The sequence below is a fragment of the Dicentrarchus labrax genome, unplaced genomic scaffold, assembly GCF_905237075.1.
Source record: "Dicentrarchus labrax unplaced genomic scaffold, dlabrax2021, whole genome shotgun sequence".
NCBI lineage: Eukaryota > Metazoa > Chordata > Actinopteri > Moronidae > Dicentrarchus > Dicentrarchus labrax.
The window spans coordinates 15,231,429-15,253,573 of NW_026136720.1; the positions used below are offsets into that span (position 1 = coordinate 15,231,429).

Sequence of the window (22,145 nt, forward strand, 5' to 3'; positions counted from 1 at the left end):
TGATTATTATAAGGACAATAAGTTAATTAGTTAAGATTATAGAAACCTGAAATAAAACAACCCCAGTTGAAGTTCTTAGCTAAAGTTGATTCACAAATACTGAGCCACTGTACAACTCAGCCAGAGGAAGCCTTTCTGTTAAAGACAATATTACATGTGTTACCTGCTGTTACAACACACAGAAACAATGACTACTGCCTTATGAGTAATGCATCCATTAGCATATGATGCTGATGCTAAAGTAGGTCTAATTATTAGGGCTGCAACAAACAATTATTTTGAAGAATCAATGAATGTTTTGATTATTTTCCCATGGTGAAATCATTAAATATCTTGTTTTGAGCAATGAACAGTCCCAAAAGGTTTTTGCTTTTTCAAAATGATCATGATTGTTTTACATTGTTTAATAAGTTTACTGTAATAGTAATTATTACATGACCATATGAGACAGTACAAATGTTATTGCAATGCCATTTATTTGATCTAAGTCAGTGCATTTACCTGTACATATGAATGAACTATTTATACATTTTAAGTGAAAATCACACTAAACAAAAAACAAAACAGCAATTTAGGATTTTTTTTAAATATTAATTTTTAAGCTTTTCTCTGCTACTGAGGGCCAAACTGAACCTTATATATTTGTATAATGCTGAAGATCACTGTATAATGTTAAAGATTGTTCTGGGGAAAATATAGGCTAATAGCTAACGTTAACTAGTATTTTAGTCTATCATTATCAGCATTTGCTAATTAGGTAGAAATCCAGATTAGCTCAAGATGAATTAGTTTAGAGATCAAATAATATATTATAACCATTTCTTTCGACTCATTTCATAATCACAAACACGGTCCTGTATTATGAATCAAATTATTGTTTAGGTGTGTGTTAACAGAAGGATGTTGATTAGAGGAACTCACCAAGGTGGACTAACAGGTCCATCATTACATAACACGGTAAACCTGAACAGCCTGCAGTTCCCTCCGCACACTGCAGGTGGCGGTATGCGTGCGCACCTGAAGTGTCCGACCACAAGAAGAAGAAGACGGCGCCGTGTGTACGTCGTTCGCGCATGCGCATCCGGGTGGTTTGTTCTAAATGGAGGCTGTTTGAAATGTCGTCTGGTATTTTATTTAATATTTACCAGCTAGTTACATCTGCAAAGACCGGTCACTATGGGTGAGTCCACACGTGAGAAGTACTGTTTTCTTTTTTGTGTGACAGTTAAATTGCAGCAAGCCGCCGTTAAAGGCCACATTTATATCTGCTAGTTAGATTGTTAATCCGTGTAAAGTTTACATGGAGCCCACAGCGATAGTTACTCCATCCACAGTCAGCTGAAATCAAACTGTAAACTCTGTTTAAAGTCACTGGGAGCCACAATGAATGCGAAGCACCACAAACTGGGAAGTTGAATCAGCACCGCTGTAATAAACCAGTTGCAATGAACTCTTGTTGTTACAACCTTCATGTTCTTTAGGTGCACATTACATAATAAAGTGATAACTGGGTGTAAACTGTGACAGACATAAGACACTTTATTTATCAGTGCAGGCATACAACAGGGTGACCAGCAGCAGCAATAAAAACAAGATGATACAGATATTGATGAAGAGGTAGTTCCCTTTATCTGTATATTTAAAGTATTAAAGGCACTTAGATTAACAGGTAAACAGTGACAGTGTACAGGGTCTACTAGTGTAGCACTAAAAATATATTGCATAACAATTAAAACAGTTAAACAGTACACAGCAGAGACATGAGATGTTTATTATGTAAGAAAGTGTTGGAGTACATTAGCAGCAGTTTGGGGTTGAATTATTGGTTGTATTATTACAGTCTATCAGTCCAACTCCTGTGAGGGGGTGAATGGGGGTAATGGAGGCTACAGTCTGTCTGTTTGGCCTTTGATGGCTCTGTATCTCTTCCCCAATAGCAAGGGGACAAGCAGACACTGACCTGGTGTTGACTGATGATAATTTAAACCTGTTTAAAGTCTGTTGTTTGCTACTCCAGTGAATTAAATACTTGTTTAAACAAGGTATGTCATCACATTGATGCCCAAATCCAATACTTTGACGGTCTAATAGAGAGATTTAAGCGACCTTAGTACAAACAATATAACTTGTTTTAATTTGTCTGGGTTTAGTCATATCAACCAACTCTGATGTTTTTTTTTTTATTCCATTACTTTTTCCTCTTAGACTGTAGAATTGATGGTGCTGAGGAAGTGGATACTGAGAGATCCTCATCTCCAACTGGAGTACAGTCTCCTGTAATGGACCGTAACCCGTCACCACCCCCAGACACAGCCGATGGAGAGGAGGACGGTGATTTGGACGCCATTGGAGACACTGTTTACAGCAAGCACTGGCTTTTCAGCACCCTGACTCGTCTCATTCATGTAAGCAGACTGTTATTGTTAATGTCAAAACTTGAGGCATTTGAAAATTAAAAAGAGATATCCTGTAGTAGTTCAAGGGTATGATTGAAAATAGTCACAAAGTATAACTTGAACTACCTGATCCATCCAACATCACTACAGTAACAGTTTCAAATACAGATGTAGTGACAGTGACAACACAGTTTGAGTTGCATTTATTTTATTGACTTATTTAGCTATAGCCTTTTTCAATCATCCAGTTTAGAGACACAAATGAAGTCAGTTTGTGTTACACACTGTCCCTTCTGTCCTGATGCTCTCTGCTGCACACTGTCCAATATAGCTAATATTTCTTAATGTTTGTAAAATGATCATGTCTTGCAGATGGTCACAGAGCATTCGGAGGTGGACTCTGAAGGTCAGATGCAGCTCCCTGAGGAAGATGAGGAAGATCTATGTAGAGTCTGGGATATGGCAATGGATAAGGTAGATTTCTTACTGGACCTTTTCATGAACAATGTCACTTCCACTGAATGTTGAAATTGATTAAAACATGTTTTATTTCGGACTGGAGCTGTAAAGTAAATTGGATGATGTTAAAAAAAATGTTGAATAATAAAAATAAATTGTTTATGCTGTAGATAATTTCTTATTTTGTAGTCTAGTTAGTGTTAAACCTTTACAACATTGATTCTCATTCTGTGAATTCTGAAATATGCTGCTGATGTCTTTGTATCTACCATGCTTATAACATTACCAATGAATTAAACATGGTCAGTTTAGCTAAATGTAAGTCTAACACAACAGTCCTGTAATAAATCCAACCTTCATGAAGGTTATAATGTTCAGTTTCTGTTGAAACTGTTGTTAGTTGGTGGTTATTGCATTATACTGACAGGTGTTCCTGTTATTTAGTCTACCCTCATTGTTATAATTGGGGTGGACAAAATAATAAACATATAGTCATTATAACGCAGTACAGTTCACAATGATCATAAAGTTGGAAACTGGCAACTGAGTGTATGTTGCAGTGAAGTAAAGGTTTATATATTTACTAATGACTGTTTAATAGTAACTATGTGCTATGTGCAGGACGTGGCTGGTTTCCTGCAGGAATTTAAAGCTACAGATATCCTTCTTGGGGTGATAGCCAAATCTCGTTGTCCACGCCTCACAGTGAGTGAAAACCTTTCCAGTTCATGCATTCTGTGTCAAAGTTATCTTATGTAATGAATTTAATTTGTGATGCTGTATTTCTTTGGCTTTGAAAACAGATTTGTATTTTGTTTCTCTAGGAAATCTGTGTGGGAATCCTTGGGAACATTGCTTGTTTTCCTGACACTTGTCTGACTCTCAGTCAAAATGAAGACTTGGGGTAGGCAAAAATCCTCATCTGTAATTGTCCTTTAGTAGATTCTGCACACTATTGTGATTCACTCTTATTAATGCAACTCCTTGTGGGTCCACAGGGCTGTGCTGTTGCTTCTCCTTGGAGATACAGATCCTCCGACCCTTCTGGAAACAAGCAGGTGACAATTGCATCTTTCTGTAGACGTGTGAGGCAGAAAGACTGAGAGAGAAGTATTCATTATTTCTGATGATGTTTGCAGATTGCTGATGACCTGTGTCTCTCAGAAAGATGTCTGTTCCCTGTGGCTTCAGCGAATAGGACAGCTGACGTCTGTGCGCACCAACCTCTGTTTCATCATGTGCAGTTCTACCAACAGTACTGTACCTTTATTCACTCCTTCCCCTGTAATGAGATGATGAAGTGTTACAAAATGTCTGTCTGACATAGCGCGATGACTAACATTAAACTCCCTGTAAGCTGTTTGTCTTAAAGGTCCCCTGTGGAGTTTGTGACCTCTAGCAGTGCTAGGGAGCTGTTTTTGTATGTGTGGGTCCCTGTTTTGTTTATCGTGTGCATGCACGTGAGGACACACGAGGACACACATGCACACACGTGTTACATGATACACAGCCCTGCCAATAGCTTCATACTATTCCACCGATTAACAGGTGGTGGTAACACGCCAATGTATGCTTTAATGCACCAACAAGTACAGGGAGTAGGAAGACTGCTGGCAAGTAAACATGGACGTAAACAATGCTGGATTTTTGGCTTTTGGCTTTGAAAATACTTTTTTGAGGATGGACATGTATTTGATATGTTTGTTAAACCTCAAAGATACACACGGTGTCTTTTTGGTGAGTAACACTGAATTTAAACATAATTTTTATTTGTTTACAATAAAAACCTCCACAGGGCACCTTTAACTACTTGTTGTTGACTTTGTAGACCTTCTGTCTGCTTTCTAAAATGGTTATTAAAGTTAGTGTGTTTTACAGCTGACCTGCTTGAGAAGGTCGGAGAACTGGTCGACAAACTGTTTGACCTTGACGAAGAGCTGATGAAGAGTTGGATCACAGCTCAGCCGAGCGAGGAGGAGGATGATGGTGAAAGCCGTCTGGATGTGGCCTCATGTCTGCTTGAGGCTGCCAAGCAGCTTAGGTGGGAATCTGAAATTGACTGTGTTTGTGTCTGTGTTTTAGAGTTTGTAGCGTTTTGATAGAAAGCATCTTGAGTTGGAGTTTAAAAATCATTTAAATCCGTTTCTACAGATATTAGAGATTGTACTGCTGGTAATTTGCAAATTTGAAAGCCAGCTGCCTAATATGAAAGTTTATGTACTGAAAATCTCTGATGCATTTTGCAAGAACTAAATAGATTGTGTGCATTTGTTGTCTTAACTTGATATTGACATTTTATGATTTAAGGCACAAACTGTCTGATCTGAGTTAATAACATTGACTCAATTAATATTGAGTATCTGCTGATACCGAGTCCTGATTCGATACTTGTTTTTCCTCTATTATACAAGTGAATAGCTCTGCATTGGATTAAGAATGTTTTTTTTATTTTGTATAAAATAACAAAGTTGGCTGTAAAGTAACCTAACAAACCGTCTTTGTAATCTTTTTGGTCTTGTCACTGTCTCAAGGGTTTTTCTCTGCCCTTTTAAAAGTGTCCTCCGGTGTTTGTTGCTTTGGTGCAGCCTTTGCCTGAGTTACCTGAATTAACTGTATTCTTTTGAGTTTTTATTTTCCTTTGCTGTACATCTTTTGTGCAGATTACATTAATAATTTACTCTTATTGGCTTTTTGTCCGCGGGGCTTTGTTGCACTTGCAGTGGCGTAGTGTGTAATTGTGTCGGCTCTCCACTGCTGTGTGTCTCTCCTCCGAGCAGGGGGCTCAGAGAGAGTTGATGACGGCTGCGACGTGTATAAAAGCTGAACAGAAACAGCTGTGTGACAGCTGTAGAACAAAGTATGAAGCTTAATTTAGCTCAATAGCCGATACCGATCAGTTAAAACATGCCTTAATCGGCCCTGATACCAGTCTTTGAGATCGGATCAGGACATCCCTAATTTTCTTATCTATAATTAGTTGATGCAATGCACTGCTATAATTGTTGATATTATTGACGTCTCATATAGCAGGTCTGTTATTTATTGTTGGTCTGATACAGCAGAGTATTCAAGTATCTGCATTCAACAGTATTTAATTGCTTTCACAGATCAGAGAGTCCAAGTGGCTTAGAGGTTTACCTTCACGCCCTCCAACTCCTCACCACCATAGATGAAGGCATGCAGACTTTTGGTAAGAGCAATCAACACATGATTGAGTTCAGTAGTTGGCACATCGTTTCTGAAGTAAACATAGTTGTTGACTCAGTGAAATCTAACACAAGACTGAGGTGACGTTATTTCATTAAATTTTTTTCTTCAAGCTGCCTCTGATGGACCCGGCAAAGCAGTGTGGGACTTTGTTAGTGACGTTGTGTGCGAGGATCTCTGCCAGCCAAATGATCTTCCAGTTGTCCTGCTAGAGCAGAAGAGCATTTTGGTTCAGGCATTTGCTGTGCTGCAGGCTCTTTATGGATGTCAAGACCTGTGGTGCAGCAGAAGTGACATCGGTAAGTTTTGTTTTATCTTCATTGTTCTCCGGTTTGATTCAGTTGTGATCACTGAAAGACATCGACCCAAGGCAGAGAGATCTGCCTTCTTTTAATGGATTTATTACACTGAATGTTGATTTAGTGATAACTGTATGATATCTGGTATATAGGAATTTTGTGGATATGAAACCTTATTCATTACATATTCTATGTTCATTGTAACTCCTTTTGATCTCTGAGTACACCGGCTATCAAATGCACACGCACATCATCTCTGGAATAAAAAAGGTTTAACTCTGAACCCGCTGACTTGCACACAGTGTTTCAAGTGACTGAACTTCAGAGGTTCTAAAGCAAATGAACAGCAGCCATGTTTTTCATCTAATGATATCCACACAGCAGGCGATGCAAGCAGAGACACTTACATTGTATACAATGATCATTTCATCAGCAGCACAACACCTCGGTGCTGCTGTTGGTGGAAAACTGTGTTAAAACTTCAGTGATTTGTTAATGTTAGTTATACAGAGAGTTTGACATGTTTTGTGTTTATTGAGCAGTTGCATTATACTGGAACAAGTCAAATATAATGACAATATAGACTCAGACTCTAATAATCGGGATAGTCCCCATTTTAATTCTAATATGCCTAGTTCTTCTTAATAATTTAATGTGTTATGTGTTATATAAATACGTTTGTCTTTTGCCTTTAGGTCTTCCCCTGATTGGAACCACTTTGCGGGTGCTTCAGTACCACAGTGAGGGCAAACACGAAGGTACCAGCAAAGAAGACACAAAAGATGAAGAGCTTGAGGCTCTAGCAGAGATCACAGCTGAGTTTCTAGCTGACATCTGCATGCAGATTCCCAAGGTAATCCCAAAGGAATTTTATTATTTCATCCTATTGTTTCCTGAGATTCTTAAATGCAACTGAAGTGTTTATTTGTTGTTCTTTGAAGGGCACTGTGGCAGATTTGGTGAAGAAAGGTTATCTTACAGAGAAGACTTCTCTCACAGCTGCAGGACGATTAGTTACCAACTTTAAAACTTCTGTAAGTGCACAATGGTCCACAATGGTTTCACTATAACCAGATGTGTATTACATTCAATAAATGGAGTAACTTGAATGAAAAATATGATTATAATAATCATAATAATAATATAAACTACTATATATATATATATATATATATATATATATATATATATATATATATTTCAGCTTTGCAGTAATGTTAACTGGACTTTATGTTGTACTCGTGGTGGGTGCTGGTCGTTTTTAGACATTAGCAGACTCCATTTCTAAGCTAAAATAAGCAAGTGTTGCACACTGTTGAGACAGAAGGCACTTGACAGTGTGCCTTTTAAAGGAAAAACCAATCACATCTGTACTAGAAAAGCACATAAATCAGTCCGTTCACAATTGAGAAAGTTCGGGATGGTCTCACTTTTTAAGTTGCAGTCTGTTTACACACTGGAAATAAAAAGAGATTACTACATCAAAATAATTCATAAAATGCTTCAGACCCTTACAAATGGCAACTTTTAATAAGTCCCACACACACACACACACACACACACGGATGATACACATGATGCACTATGATACAACCACACTCTAATGAAGATTCTTGTCTGCTTTTTACTGTAAAAGAAAAGGTTGGTATAAATATCAGTTGGTTACAGCTTCTTGAGTTGCAAATATTTGTCAAATGAAATACCTTTTTTTTTTAGACAAATTAAGCTATTTTAAAATGTTTATTTTAGAGCGTGTGTGTGTGTGCTCTTGTGGAAAATAAACATTTCCACCCCGCCCTTTTTCCTCTTCTGTAGTTTCAGCACCTGCAGTCCATGCTGTCAGAGACTGATCCCCAAATGGCAGACATGGTGAGGAAACAGTTTCCTGTCTGAGGCACCAGGCAGATCAGTGTTCAGCACTCATCCAGACTCTCACCACTGCTTTTTATAGTGGCCTATATTTCCCCTCCAAAGATCCTGCTTCAGGTCATACTATTTGGATTTCCACTGGAAAGAACGAGGATGTCACACCATCATGAGTGTGACAAAGACTGGATAATTCTGTTCATATTTTCAACCAAACTTGAGGAAATTCTGCAGACTTCAATTGTGTTTCTGTTTTTAGTTTTTTTTTTATTGTTCTGTGAATGCTATTTTTGTATTAATAATAAACTCTTTTATTAAAAAGAGCTTTCTTCCAAGAATTTGTGCTTATAAGCTTTTACTAAATCAATCATATTGAATCAGTTATTGATATTATTGACTGGATGCAGAGCAGAAAAATCATGTTTGGCATTTAGGTTAATATTTTTTTAGATAAAGGTTGGTACAATGCAGCGGAAGAAACATTTATTTCAGGAACAAAAATTATAAATGACATAAATAACAATAAGTAGCACATACAGAAGTTGGGGATTCAGTCCACAATGAAATTAAGGGAAAAGCATATCAGTGTCTGGAAATGTTGGCTGAAATCTGAACAGGCAAACCTCCATTGATTTTAATATTGGACCAAAAAAACGGTCCTTATAGTCTTAGTCTGAGCCTTACTGCAGTATGATAATCTGTCTATCTATATAATACAGTTTGTACAGTCTTACATTTTGCCAAGCATCTTTAAAATGTTTTTACAAAACACATTAATTTCCTATTATGTCACTTCATTCATCAAAGTCAGCATTTTGTATGAATGCTGCAAGTTGATATCAAAAGAAGATTTTTTTTTATCTAACAGCAAATTGTTTGCCTATTACTGCTTTAAGCATCAACTACGTCCATCACAATATATATTATTATTGGTCCTGAGTCACTTTTCCAAGCATATGAGTAATGGTACTAATGCTGATGACAACATCAAGTGTTTACCAGAGGGTGACAGTCACTCGGTAACGACAATAAAATTAGATGAAAGGCTTGAGCCTGGCAACAATGAACTCATTTGGTTTCCAAATGCACCATTTCGCCCACTCATGGAGAAGAGCAGGACAACCTGCGCATTTCCAGCAAGCTCTACGAAGGCTCTGTGAATATAGCAGCTTTTTAATTAAAGCTTGGATTGATATGTAGAACACTCTTTCTAATGGAAATCCCGAGATGGTTAGAGTGTACGCAAGACAGAGATTACCCTATGGGGAAAAAACCCCCCTGTCTTTTTAATCCTGCTATCTCCACACACAAGCTTGACTATGATGCACATAGGTGGCCAGTGCCTTGATCTGCGAGTCATGTCCGCTTTGTGTTGTAAATGGCTAGAATGATGGAGACGTAATCATGCTTGGCCTTTCAAGATTGCTTGTGGCCAGTGACTTGCACTTTGCTGGGTTCTCTGTCTTCAGGCCTCGCTCCCAGGCGTGTCATGTCACAGAGATCTGGCTGAAGCCCAGATGTTCGCTGCTGCCCTGCCAAACTTCATTGTCAGTCTGCCAGTATTCACAGCAGCTTGATATGATCTGACTCCATGCACACGACACAGCAAGCCGTACCTCGTGTGGCCAGAGCTTCATACACATCAGTGACGCCGAGGCATGTCGGGTCTGTCTGATGCTGATGCTGGATGTCAGTTACGCCTTTTTCTGTTTACCTCGGCCCACACAACTGGCTGTTCTTTTAAATGACCTGACATTTTGCCTTACAGTGAAATGTGTTCTATTTTTGCCTTGCATTTGTGTGAAAATTCACATCTGTTCTTACGTAACCTGGAAAGAATATAACACTACTTTTTACTACACCCATGAACTTGGTACATATGTTGATTTTGAACATTTTGCTCAGGTTCATCAAGGGAAATTGGAGATAATAAACAGCTCTTCTGTACCAAGAAATATATTTTAAACCTGTGATCAAGTGGGATCAAAAGGCATTTTTATGTGGATACTCCAGTGAAAGGGATTAGGAGAGTGAGTTGAAGTGCCCTCTTATGATTGAAGACATTGTGTGTTTTGCTTTGAAATCTTCTAGTGTTATGTTCCAAGATGTGGACCGATGTGTCCAAGATGATAAAAAAAAAATAATGTATGTGATGTAAAGAAAATGTATAATTTTGTCAAAGCTGGATCGTCTAAATGAAGGCCTCTGGAGCGTCAAATGGCTCTGATGCTGGTGTAGTACCTGTTGCTGGGCGAGCAGGAGGGATAATGAAGGGATGAAGAATGCGTGTGCAGTGTCACGTTCCCTCTCCTTTGATTCCAAGGCCCGGCCTATTCACAACCACCTGGTCAAGGCGTGTTAATAAAGACACATGATGCCATTGGGTGCAATCAAAGCCCCCTTCAGCTCATTTCCTGAGTTCCCTGGCTTTCTATCTCTTGTCAACAGAATCACAATGAAACTTTCCTCTTCGCGATCCCTGAATATCAAAGACACTGACGTTTCCTGCCCGCAAAAAGTGATGTGGTGACGTTGATGTTTGCGTTTGCCTGAACTGCTGGTTCTGCTTCTTCAACCACCTTATCTAGGATACTCTAATAATAAGCTAGGATGCTATGCAGTGTGCAGCCTTGTATTTATCTCATGTATGCAGAGGTAGAAAGGTTGTCTATCACCCAGAATTATCTTCTATCAGACACACTCAGTGTCGTGTCCCAAAAAAAGATATTTAACATCTTAAAATCAATAATGTTGATTAAAAAATGGAATACTATACTACTGTTTATATACAAATAATAAACAGTGTGACGGAGGCTGCTTAACTAAGTATTAAATTATAGATTATTATAAATATAAATCATAGTATTAAATGTATTAGTTTGTGAGTAAGTGTGATAGTAAGATGATTTAATGTGATCATATTTGTAAGTGTGAATGTACATTAATGTCTTTTGTATGTGAATGTATCCATGTTCAACATTTATTATCCTACATATGAAGGCATTCAATTGCTTCCTTTAGTTGGTGAGAGATTGTAAAAACTATGTGGTGACCGACATAAAACTGTTATACAAACAATTATACTGAATTATTAATTATGTATTACTGCTGCGTAAAATAACAGCCTTTATTTTGTATTGTGTTTTTCATTTCTTGTAATGAAGAAATCATGTAGTATTAGGAAATAAAATCTACTGGATTTATATACTTGTTGCATAACATGCAAAAGCACTAATTTATAACCAATATGCACGATACTTTAATTGACCCTTGTTTAATCTCTATCCTTTTTTTTTTTTACATGTAGCGTTTCTATTTTGAATGTGGCAGGTGTTTATGGGTGCAGCTCTATCCTGTCCTGTCCTTGTGTACGCTGACGCCTGTCACCAAGTGGCATATGCTGCTGTTTGTTCGGCAATGAAAGAATTGGAGCTAATTAAAGGGATGAAGTCCTGCCACAGGAAGTGTACGTAAGCAGACCATTCACTGTTCTGATTAGTTAGTTGTTCAAACAAGGCTCAGGATAAGGTGAAAGACTGGAATTCTATTGATGAAGTGCTATTACCTTGAATTCTCTGGAAATTCAAATAACACCGCTGTTATAATCAGGAGTCGAAAGGGAGACTGAACAACCCACTCCAGTAGAACCACTGAGACTTTAGTGTAATCTGTTAGAAAAACAAAACAGATCCCACTATATCGATGTTTCTTTTGTTATTGCAAGAAAAACAACCACCAACCAATGAAGCTGGACAGATTCCCTTTAAATTACTATATAAATTAATTTGTATGTTGTAATACTTGCACAGGTTTGATACTTAATTTCCCTGTTTTTGATTTCCAATTCTACAAAATCTGCACTCTGCAGTAGATTAGATTATAATTTATTAAAGTAATATCAATAAATTAGTGTTTAAATATTTAAAGTTTCATGTTATATTTGTTTAGTTTTAGCTAATTTCAATTTCTGTGCATTCATGCAGTTAATCCATTTAAATTAATTAATTGTTTTTCAACTGGTAGCTTTTTATTTTTTATTTATTTAAGCTTTTTTTATGTTTGTCTAATCTGTATGACCTCTTGGTGTGTTTCCTGTGCTGCTGTAACACTTCTTTTCCCAGTTTTAAGATGTGTAATCTTATAATAAAAGTGAGATGACTAAGTTTGACACAAATATATGATTACAGTAGCCAGTGTGAATGTAATTCATTACTTTAATCCTGGAAGTTTGAAACATGTACAACAGGTGGTATCTTTCTTTGAATCCCCCCCAAAAAAACACTGTGACCTCTGACCTAAGAATATAATTTATTATTGTTGTATTTTAGTATTATCTATCTCTATTATCTATCTGTCTTCCAAATGGACAGTGAGATGTAGTGCAGTTTTAAGTGCTTGTGTTGGGCAGTTTCTTAGTACCATGGGTGAGATTAGCCAGAGAGATGTCTTTCAGCTTGATGCTCAGACACTGTGAGTAAATCCCTCTGATTGAAGTGAACAGAACTGGGACAGACTGGCCATGGTACAGCTCTCACGAACACAGACATGTCTGCCATCTACCCCTCACACACCTCCAGAGAGAGAGATCAGAAATAAGAGCTTGTGCAATAATAACACTTTAATAAATGAATGAAAAACACATTTATTTTCTTTTAAATGTTATTTGAGCATTAAAGACAGTTTGGTTGCCAGGGATAACTTAGCAGTCCCTCAGCTGCCTTTCTATGCCTAGTTTCCAAAAATGGTTGTAAATTTCATGAATGAGAAGTGTGAGTGTTTTCTCATTATCTGACTGCAGCAGAGCATGAAGAGCACCACGAGGAGCCACAAGAAATCAATACTGAATACTACTGTGGTCCATTTCTTGCTATAACTAAGGCAGTAGAAAGTTCACAGAAAATGTATGTATGCATTTTGATGAATATACAAAAGTATTTAAAGAAAATTACTAAATTGAATTAAATTAAATTAGTATGTCTTGCACATTTTGCAGGAGATAATGTGGTAAAATATTTCCATTATAGTTTAGATTGACTGCTGGTGGTGAGAATGACTTGAAAATGTTGTGTTAGTGCTGAACTGTTACAACATGTTTTCTCATCCTTGAAGCTAATTATCCAGAGACCACTATCCACATAAGATAAGTGGATCAACATAAGATTGAACCAAAATGAGTCATCTTGTTCCTGCTGCTCTTTCTGAAAGCATCTCAAAGCACCTACAATATGTCAATTAACCTCTGAATGAAATGAGACACGTCACAGTATCAATAAGAGTCAGTACAATATACAGTATATGATATTAGAGTTAGTGTTGTCATATTTACTGCAGAATTCATCAGTAAGAATTACAAACATTTGTAAACTGGATTCATCTTGAAATCTGACATTAAATGACTCTGACATTGAATGAAGGAGATCGGACCCAGGAGCCGTCAAGACACGAGGAGATCAAAGACATAACCGGAGCATCTGCAGCATTAGAGTGTGGTCTGTGAAAACGTATTTATAAGTCAATTTGGATGTGCTTGATCCTGATCCACCTCAGTGTTTGGGCTTCATGAAAAGAGTTCACTTCATTACTGAATCATGAACAATACCATGGCCGTACCATTCAGCAGGCTTTGTCCTTTCCCCTGCCCTTCCTCTCCTCTTGATAAATAAACAAGCCACAATACCTATTAGTCATAGAGTTAATGTGTCCATAAGGTCCACTGTGCTTGCCACTGATTTATTCTGATGTGAATGAGCAAGCCACTGAACTGCAGGGGAGAGTTTGTCTGAAAGAAGTCTCATTTATTTTCCTGTCAGCCAATTTTACTACACAGGCAGAGGACAATATGGAATATCTACTTTACATTTTATAATCAATAACAGATTTCTTTTATCCAGAGTTCAGAATCTGAGGTTTAGGTTACAACAGATGCGGTCAAACTAGAGGACGGCACCACTGGCTGGGACAATAAAGACAGAGCTGTTAGTATTGTTAGTAAAATGTAAATGGTATTAGTCTGTGCTCCAGCCATCCACCAGTGTTGTTCTGTTATATTACACTGAACTTACTGCAACTATAGTTTTTGTTACGTGGTGTTACCATTGCTGCCACAGAGAGAGCACTGGTGTGTGAAACCGTCTTTAAACATAAAGCAGTTAATGCCTGATCTCCTTAGCTTTGTTAGCGTATTAAGTAAAATAGTAATAGTAGTAATAATAATATATATGTATATATAGCATTTCCTCAGCTAGATATAAATAAGGTTTAATTTGTATTATTATTAGGACTCCAAATAAAAATAATTTTGATTGCATCTATCAGTTTTTATATGTTTTATCAGCAGATTGATCATTTAGACACAAAAGAACATCACAATGTCTCAGCGGTGACGTCTTCAAACGGCCTGATTTCTAGTGTAGACAAGTGGAACATCATCATATATATAATATTAAGAATGATTTACTTCCAAATGGCAATCAAAATTGTTGAACTGATATCAACTAGTTGTTTCAGCCCTACTATAATGAAACAAGAACAGACTGTTAACGGACTGTTTCTGGCTATATGTTGCTACGTAATAATACATGATTTGTTTGCTGTTGTTATTACTAAATGTGACCAACACTGCCACTTTAACTGAGTTTAAATGGAGGTTTGTAGCCCAGGTAGTGTATATTGTGTTTGCACATTGGTGCAGAAATGCTTGCCTTCTATAGGTGGAGATGATAAGAAGCTTAAGCTAACAGTCAAGTAAACATGTTCACTCATGCTTTGCTGATTTTAAGGGGGCGGGGGGCCCGTTCCCGCAAACTTTATGAGCAATGCATACTAGTACATGTAGTTACTGATGGAGAGGCTCTTTGTACAGGAGACGACTGATTCCTCCACCAATATGACTGAAGCCAAATGGGTTTTAATCGACTTCACTGACCAGCAGAACAAACTGGATGCGGCGAGGAGAGAGCAGCTCTGGACTGAGAAAAAAGGAAGTTCCCCTCACTGCCTCCTTTGTTGTGTAATGTCACGAGTGACACGGACCAGGACCACCTGAGACAAACAGCATGTGCATCAGCCACATGTATCACTGCAGTAGAGCTGTGTGGAGAGAGCGCCGGCTGGCAGACATCTCACCTGTCCGACCTGTGAGGTGACTGAAGCTTAGAGAACAGTGGTGTTATCTGTTTAAAGTAATGAGGTCTCTCACCTTCACTGCTCCCTCGTCTTGATTCTGCTTGCAAAGGCCCCCCGAAGCCTTTCCCACTGATTGTCTTGATCTTATTAAAAGGCTCACGGTGTTAAGGGGAAAACAGGCAGATTACTTATGCAATGTGCACAAGAACCTAGAGGTGCTTACAGCGCACAGGAATGGATTTAAAAAAAGGGGGGCATGTCTGGATCACTGTACAATGCAGGCGAGTGGGCTACAATTGAATCCTCTTAAACCTTGACCTTTCCTTAGTCTCAAGGTGTCAACAAACAAAAGAATGAACTGCTTGTGCCAACATGAGGAGGTCTGAGTCTACAGTAAATTAGCAGGTCTGCAACCAAACTTAAATATGTTCAATCTCAATATGATGGCACATTTTCCATATTTGGTTTTAGTTGTGAAATGCTTGCAGATGAGCTTAATAATAAAAAAAATATATAAAAATAAGTCTTGTTTTGTATCTTTTTTATGACAACTGCTGCAGGATTTTCCTCAAACACATTGAAATCTAATTTTATAAAAACGTGTATTTCATTCTTTCAGTAAAATCAGAATTTGTGATTGATCTCATTGAAGATATTTCAGGGCTTTAGGTGAAATAAAAGATACCCTTTCCCCTAATGACGTGGGCGGTGCTGCTCTTTTTCCATTTGCTGCTGTGGGGGAGATTATTGCCCCCTCCTCTTTCTCCCTGTGGTTAAATAGCAAAGCGCGCTGCTTCTCGGGGTAGACAGCCCACTTTACATAGCGGAGGTCATTTAAATAATCCACCTGTAAGAAGTACATAAAATAGGGCAAATAACCCTGCAGTACTTTAACATGTACTCAAACAAAAACGAAGGACCACGTAGAGGAAGATCTTTTGACTCCATGAACATTGGCTTTGAAGAAAAACTGCTGAACAATGAGGTAAGAACCTCTTCGGTAAAAAATAAAATAAGTAATAGGCCTCCTTTGAATCAGATATCTGCCAGCCGCACTGATGCTTTTATCCTGTTTTTAAGTGTTTTATCCTGTAATAAGAGTCGGTGAGGTTATGAGGACCGAGGAGGTGAAGAGGGTTTTTCCTCTATGTGATACTTTGAGACTACTTTTTTTTTTTTCTTGGCGAGGGATCGGTCCGGCTCGTATTAATCAATAAGCCTTCACTTTGTCGTAGCGCAGATTAATTTAAGCCGTTTTTCCTGTAATAAGAGTCGGTGGGTTATGAGGACCGAGGAGGTGAGGGGTTTTTCCTCTATGTGATACTTTGAGACTACTTTTTTTTTTTTTTACATTGGCGAGGAGATCGGTCCGGCTCGTATTAATCAATAAGCCTTCACTTTGTCGTCAGCGCAGATTAATTTAAGCCGTTTTGTTATACTGTAATTTACGTCAAGGGTTAAGAGGGTTAAAGTGACATAGCCTACCTCCGAATTTAATGTCATAAAAAACTCATTATGGCTCAATCGATACACCCTTCGTTGATTTCCATTGTGAGAGATAAAATCGATCAACATCAGTGTCTGTGATGTCTGCCTTGGGCACATGGAGACGGACAAACGGGATAAGAAACTTAAGGTTGAATGTGGAAATGTACATAAATAGATTATAAACTACACAATATCTTTGAGCAATACATCAGATGCGTGTATTTCCTTTTTTAAAAAATTTTTTGCAAAAAAAAAACCAAGCAAAATACACAAAAATAATAAGTCAGAGACAAAATGTTCTCTAAATTGTAACTTTTATACATCTCAGCAGATGGATCTTTGTGTATCAGCCCTTATTTGACAAACAATCGGCCTAATGCGACACAAACGTATCTAAAAATGAATAAATGTGAAAGTTCTGTCGCTTATAATGAGGAAAAATCTAATTGGGTCAATGAATCAGCTCTAATCAGGCCTGATTGTAAGTTTAATGAAATCCGGAATAATCACATGAGCTTTTTTAATGTGCATATTAAAATAAATGCAAAGCTGTGTTACATTAATAAAGCAGAGATTATTAAAGAGAAACAGCTTGATGAGGAACAAGTGTGCGTAAAATCAGCCTAAAAGCTGCGCGCTGCGGTGATTAAACGCTGCCTAATGTCTGGTAGGATCTCAACATGCGGGGAGCTAATAATAGGCTTCCCTGGTGTCTAAATGGGATTGCAGTAAGGCGATTCTTTGAGACAGAGACGAGTTCATCTTCGTTAAACCGAGACGCAAAGAGTTGACCCCGGCGAGCGTCCTGATCCAGTCTCCATGCACTAATGCTGTCAGGGATACTACCGACAAGGGTCCACCGAAAACTGGCCTGCCGCGCCGTCTACACAATGCTCGAAGGGCGGAATATGGTAGGCAGCAACACAGCTGAATTTAACGGATTCTTGTGACGAGCCCTTTACTCCCCTTCCACAACCCAGTTTGATCCATTATTGTATTTAGAAAAGGAAATTATAGCCTGGTGTAGTTGCGCAGGAGTAAAATATGCTGTCTAAATCCGATGTATGCTACAACCAAACTGAAGAGGGGAAAACGTTGCAGTCAATCCAGACGGATTAGTTGTCCTGTCCTGTTGGCACGTTTCAGTCCTACTTCTAAAATCTGGTGCGTGTGCAGCCGCTGTCCGAGGTGCTGAAGTGGACAAAACGGATTGGTTAGCCTCCTGCTGTGGGCACTAATCTGTAACCCCGTCTCCACATGTATTCTGATTAATTCATCTGCGTTCATATGACTTGTTTTGATCAGAAGTAATGTGAACAAACAACAGTTTCTCTGAGACTCTCACTACCAGTGTTTGCATGTTCATTAGAGAAGATGTTCACAGGATTTTCTGATAACTAGTTACACTAGTTGTGTAAATCTAACTCTGCATGTTGAAGGGTCACTGAAACTATGTAGCACAAAACTTGGAGGTGCTTTTTTCACATAACTATTAATTTAGGTGCAACTTTTCTAAAATTAGTTTATTTCTGTTTGAAATTAGTAATTTAATTTAACTATGGTGTACCTTCCATACATTTCTTCAGATAAAATTAAATGATAGTTACGTATATACGTTATAAATTTGAATATCTCCTCACATGACCATCAGAGGAGAGCTACAATTGGTTGTTAGTGACGATTTCTTGCTGTTACACTAATTAAAATCTTTAAAGTCTGTTATTATTGGTTTCAGATAAACAAATCAACCTTCACAAAAATTGAGGAAAACACTGAAAAGAAGAATTCATCAGAGAAAGGGAGAGCCACAATCATCTTTTCCCTCAAGAATGAAGTGGGAGGACTGGTGAAGGCGCTCAGACTCTTTCAAGTAGGGACAAAGTTATTATACTCATGTTTCTACTCACAGCTTTATATCATATATCCATCGTGTATCTACCAGTAACTAAGTAATTTATGATACTAATGATAAAGAAACTTTTTCTTGTGTGTGTTTCTTGCAGGAAAACCACGTCAACCTTGTTCACATAGAGTCCAGGAAATCCAAAAGACGCAACTCTGAGTTTGAGATTTTTGTGGACTGCGACAGCAACCACGAACAACTGAATGAAATCATCCAGCTGCTTCGAAAGCATGTGAACGTGGTGGATATGGAGCCTCCAGATAACTCCTGTCTACACGAGGAAGGTAAATGAAATCCTGCAGATTCTGTATTACAAATAAGTCAGATATGTTATATTTAACAACTGCTGTAAAAACTAATAAAAACTAATTTTCTCTTCTCAGATATGTACGATGTACCGTGGTTCCCAAAAAAGATTTCAGACTTGGACAAGTGTGCTAACCGTGTCCTGATGTATGGTTCTGAGCTGGATGCTGATCATCCGGTATGTAGACTCAAAATCAGACAACTTGCAAAAAATGCAAAATCTTAATTATTCTGAATTATTCTCATATGCATCTATATTCCTCTTCATCAGGGATTCAAGGACAACGTCTACCGGAAGAGGCGAAAGTACTTTGCTGATCTTGCTATGGCCTACAAACAGTGAGTTCTTGTATATTTTAATGGATATTTCTTTTTTTTCTTTTTTCTTTCTTGTTAACTTTTTACTTGATACTTAGAGATTTATTCTCTCTTGTTGCAGTGGGGATCCCATTCCTCGTATTGAGTTCACAGAGGAGGAGGTGAAGACTTGGGGAGTTGTGTACAGGGAGCTCAACAAGTTGTACCCCACCCACGCCTGCCGGGAATACTTGAAGAACCTACCACTGCTGTCCAAATACTGTGAATTTCGGGAGGACAACATCCCTCAGCTGGAAGATGTCTCACGCTTCCTCAGGGGTAGGTTTGAATAAACGCTTCTTTTGCTTCAAATACAAAACTGGGAAAAAGAAACCAGCTTAGTAAAAATCTGTGTTTCTTATCTTCTCAGAACGCACTGGATTCACCATCAGGCCTGTGGCTGGTTATCTGTCCCCTCGCGACTTCCTCGCTGGTTTGGCCTTCCGTGTTTTCCACTGCACCCAGTATGTGCGGCACAGCTCCGACCCCTTATACACCCCAGAGCCGTAAGCGACATGCCATACTATATTTACAAAATATCTCAACGTTCACACAAAGCTATTGGTCCTAATATTTTGTTATGTATCGCTATCAAGGGACACGTGCCATGAGCTACTGGGTCACGTCCCGCTGCTGGCAGAGCCCAGCTTCGCCCAGTTTTCTCAGGAGATTGGTCTCGCTTCGCTTGGAGCTTCAGATGACTCCGTTCAGAAACTGGCTACAGTGAGTGACACAGACACATTTCTTTTTAAAAAACAAATGAAATTCAACAAAGATATTCTCAAATTTAAAAACTAGGATAGTTGTTCTAATTGTTTCTGTGTCTGTGCTTCAGTGCTATTTCTTTACGGTGGAGTTCGGCCTATGCAAACAAGAAGGGCAGCTGCGAGCATACGGAGCAGGACTTCTGTCATCTATCAGCGAGCTCAAGGTAAAAAAACCCAGCAACATACAGATTGATTTGTGTTTAATCAAATAACCCCGATGTGTCCTGGTGTTAACATACCGTACATTGTTGTTTCTCTCTTACAGCATGCACTCTCTGGCAATGCAAGGATAATGCCTTTTGACCCCAAAGTTACATCCAAACAAGAATGCATCATCACAACATTTCAGGATGTCTACTTTGTGTCAGACAGCTTTGAGGAGGCCAAAGTCAAGATGAGGTGAGCTTGGTGACAGTAAGATAGATCTTACAGGGATAGATGAATCTACAAACTACCCTGTTGTTTTATCTTCTACTAACATAATATTCAATTACGATATTATGTTCATTTCAGGGAGTTTGCCAAGACCATCAAGCGTCCCTTCACAGTGCGATACAACCCTTACACCCAGAGTGTGGACGTGCTAAAAGACACTCCCAGCATCAACAGTGTGGTGGAGGAGCTGCGACACGAGCTTGACATCGTCGGCGACGCCCTCAGCCGGCTGAACAAGCAGCTGGGTGTCTGACTGCCCACATTCCCAGTTGAAGTTGTCCACCTACAGTCCGTCAACGCTTGCCGTGTCACCCCCGAGCTCCGCTGTAGAGATACTGCTTGTGTATCGCCCTTCGTCAGTACAATGAATGTGCACTGCTTTTGGAAAAAATAAAACCCCGCCCTGTTGTCCCCACTGTATGGTATGTGGCTTATACGATTTACAGAGGCACGTTAGGTGTGTTTAGCTACTGATATCAGTAAATTGCACAAACCCAAAGAGCTGCTGAGATGTTGTTTTGCTTCAGTTGTACTTTGCTCAATTTGCTTTTTATATTGCAAACAATCAATGCGCTTTCATGGTACTTTGGTACCCTTTTAAAACATTCCCAGCTGTTACAAACACAGGTGTGGTTTCCTAATCCTATTGTTAACTCTGCTGTTGTATTATTATCATGTGAATTTTTTTTATGTATTTCATTTCATTCTTCTTCACATTTAATCTTCCTCACTTCAGTGATATGTATAAAATGTACCTTGTTTGTATTCTTTTGGTGTGTGTATTATGTTCCTTTTTGTCTGCTGTTGAGGGACCCTGTACCCTGACCTATTTTATTTTACAGTGCTGATTTTGAATACCTCCTCTTGAAGTGAATATAACTGTAGTACTCCTTAAATCAAAACATTATTTTTCTACTGTAAAGAAATATAGACATTATAAGTAGGCTATGTATCAAACTATTGAAAAAAATAAAAAATAAAATGTTCATTGTGTCTTCACAGTGTGTCAAATGGTTTGTTACCTGTTGACTTATTACATTTCGATGTCCTCGTGGTGGTGATTTGGTTATTGACACAGAACACAAAGGAAGATGCTGATGACGATCATGGAGATGCAGAACGATGACAGCAGGGACCCTGAAAGCGATGATAATAATAAAGTTTGTGTAATTTCAATTACATATTATAAAAATTAGTATACCTTTGAGCTGGGGGCCACATCATTGTCTAATGAGAAAAATCCAGTATGAAATGAATTATGAAAGAACTGACATGAACAACCAGATTATTGGTGACATTTTGTGGTTTCTTGGACACTGAATTGTTATAAAGTTTTTATTTAATATATAAAAAGAGTTCTACTTGAAATCAGGGCTGAAAGATAGAAAATCTCCAATCAAGGGTCCTCTATGTCCCACCTTCAGAGTTTTACCTGGTCAAATTAACACATTAAAACTAAGTAGCTGAGTTACTGATATAAGGTTAATTAATTTACCCAGTTGCATACTTACTGGTAACTGTAACACGAAGTTAAACC

The 22,145-nt window shown here is 38.3% G+C and overlaps 2 protein-coding genes across 3 annotated transcripts; both read left to right on the plus strand.

Annotated features, from left to right (window-relative positions):
• Nucleotides 1–1,048: 1,048 nt before the first annotated feature.
• Nucleotides 1,049–8,550, plus strand: saal1 (serum amyloid A-like 1). Its single transcript, XM_051380715.1, has 13 exons — nucleotides 1,049–1,180; nucleotides 2,206–2,405; nucleotides 2,769–2,870; nucleotides 3,477–3,560; nucleotides 3,680–3,759; nucleotides 3,854–3,913; nucleotides 3,995–4,110; nucleotides 4,734–4,896; nucleotides 5,963–6,045; nucleotides 6,176–6,361; nucleotides 7,057–7,214; nucleotides 7,303–7,395; nucleotides 8,177–8,550. The coding sequence occupies exons 1-13, from the start codon at nucleotides 1,177–1,179 to the stop codon at nucleotides 8,252–8,254; spliced, it is 1,407 nt and encodes a 468-aa protein (XP_051236675.1). The 5' UTR covers nucleotides 1,049–1,176; the 3' UTR covers nucleotides 8,255–8,550.
• Nucleotides 8,551–16,151: 7,601 nt separating this feature from the next.
• On the plus strand, nucleotides 16,152–21,607 carry tph1a (tryptophan hydroxylase 1 (tryptophan 5-monooxygenase) a). Of its 2 annotated transcripts, none has more exons than XM_051380713.1 (11): nucleotides 16,152–16,337; nucleotides 18,576–18,710; nucleotides 18,844–19,027; nucleotides 19,127–19,227; nucleotides 19,321–19,388; nucleotides 19,486–19,685; nucleotides 19,777–19,912; nucleotides 20,003–20,129; nucleotides 20,242–20,337; nucleotides 20,439–20,572; nucleotides 20,687–21,607. In XM_051380713.1, the coding sequence occupies exons 1-11, from the start codon at nucleotides 16,248–16,250 to the stop codon at nucleotides 20,859–20,861; spliced, it is 1,446 nt and encodes a 481-aa protein (XP_051236673.1). In that variant the 5' UTR covers nucleotides 16,152–16,247; the 3' UTR covers nucleotides 20,862–21,607. The 2 variants fall into 2 exon arrangements, with proteins under 2 accessions (XP_051236673.1, XP_051236674.1); XM_051380714.1 differs by having other exon boundaries at nucleotides 19,489–19,685.
• Nucleotides 21,608–22,145: the final 538 nt, after the last annotated feature.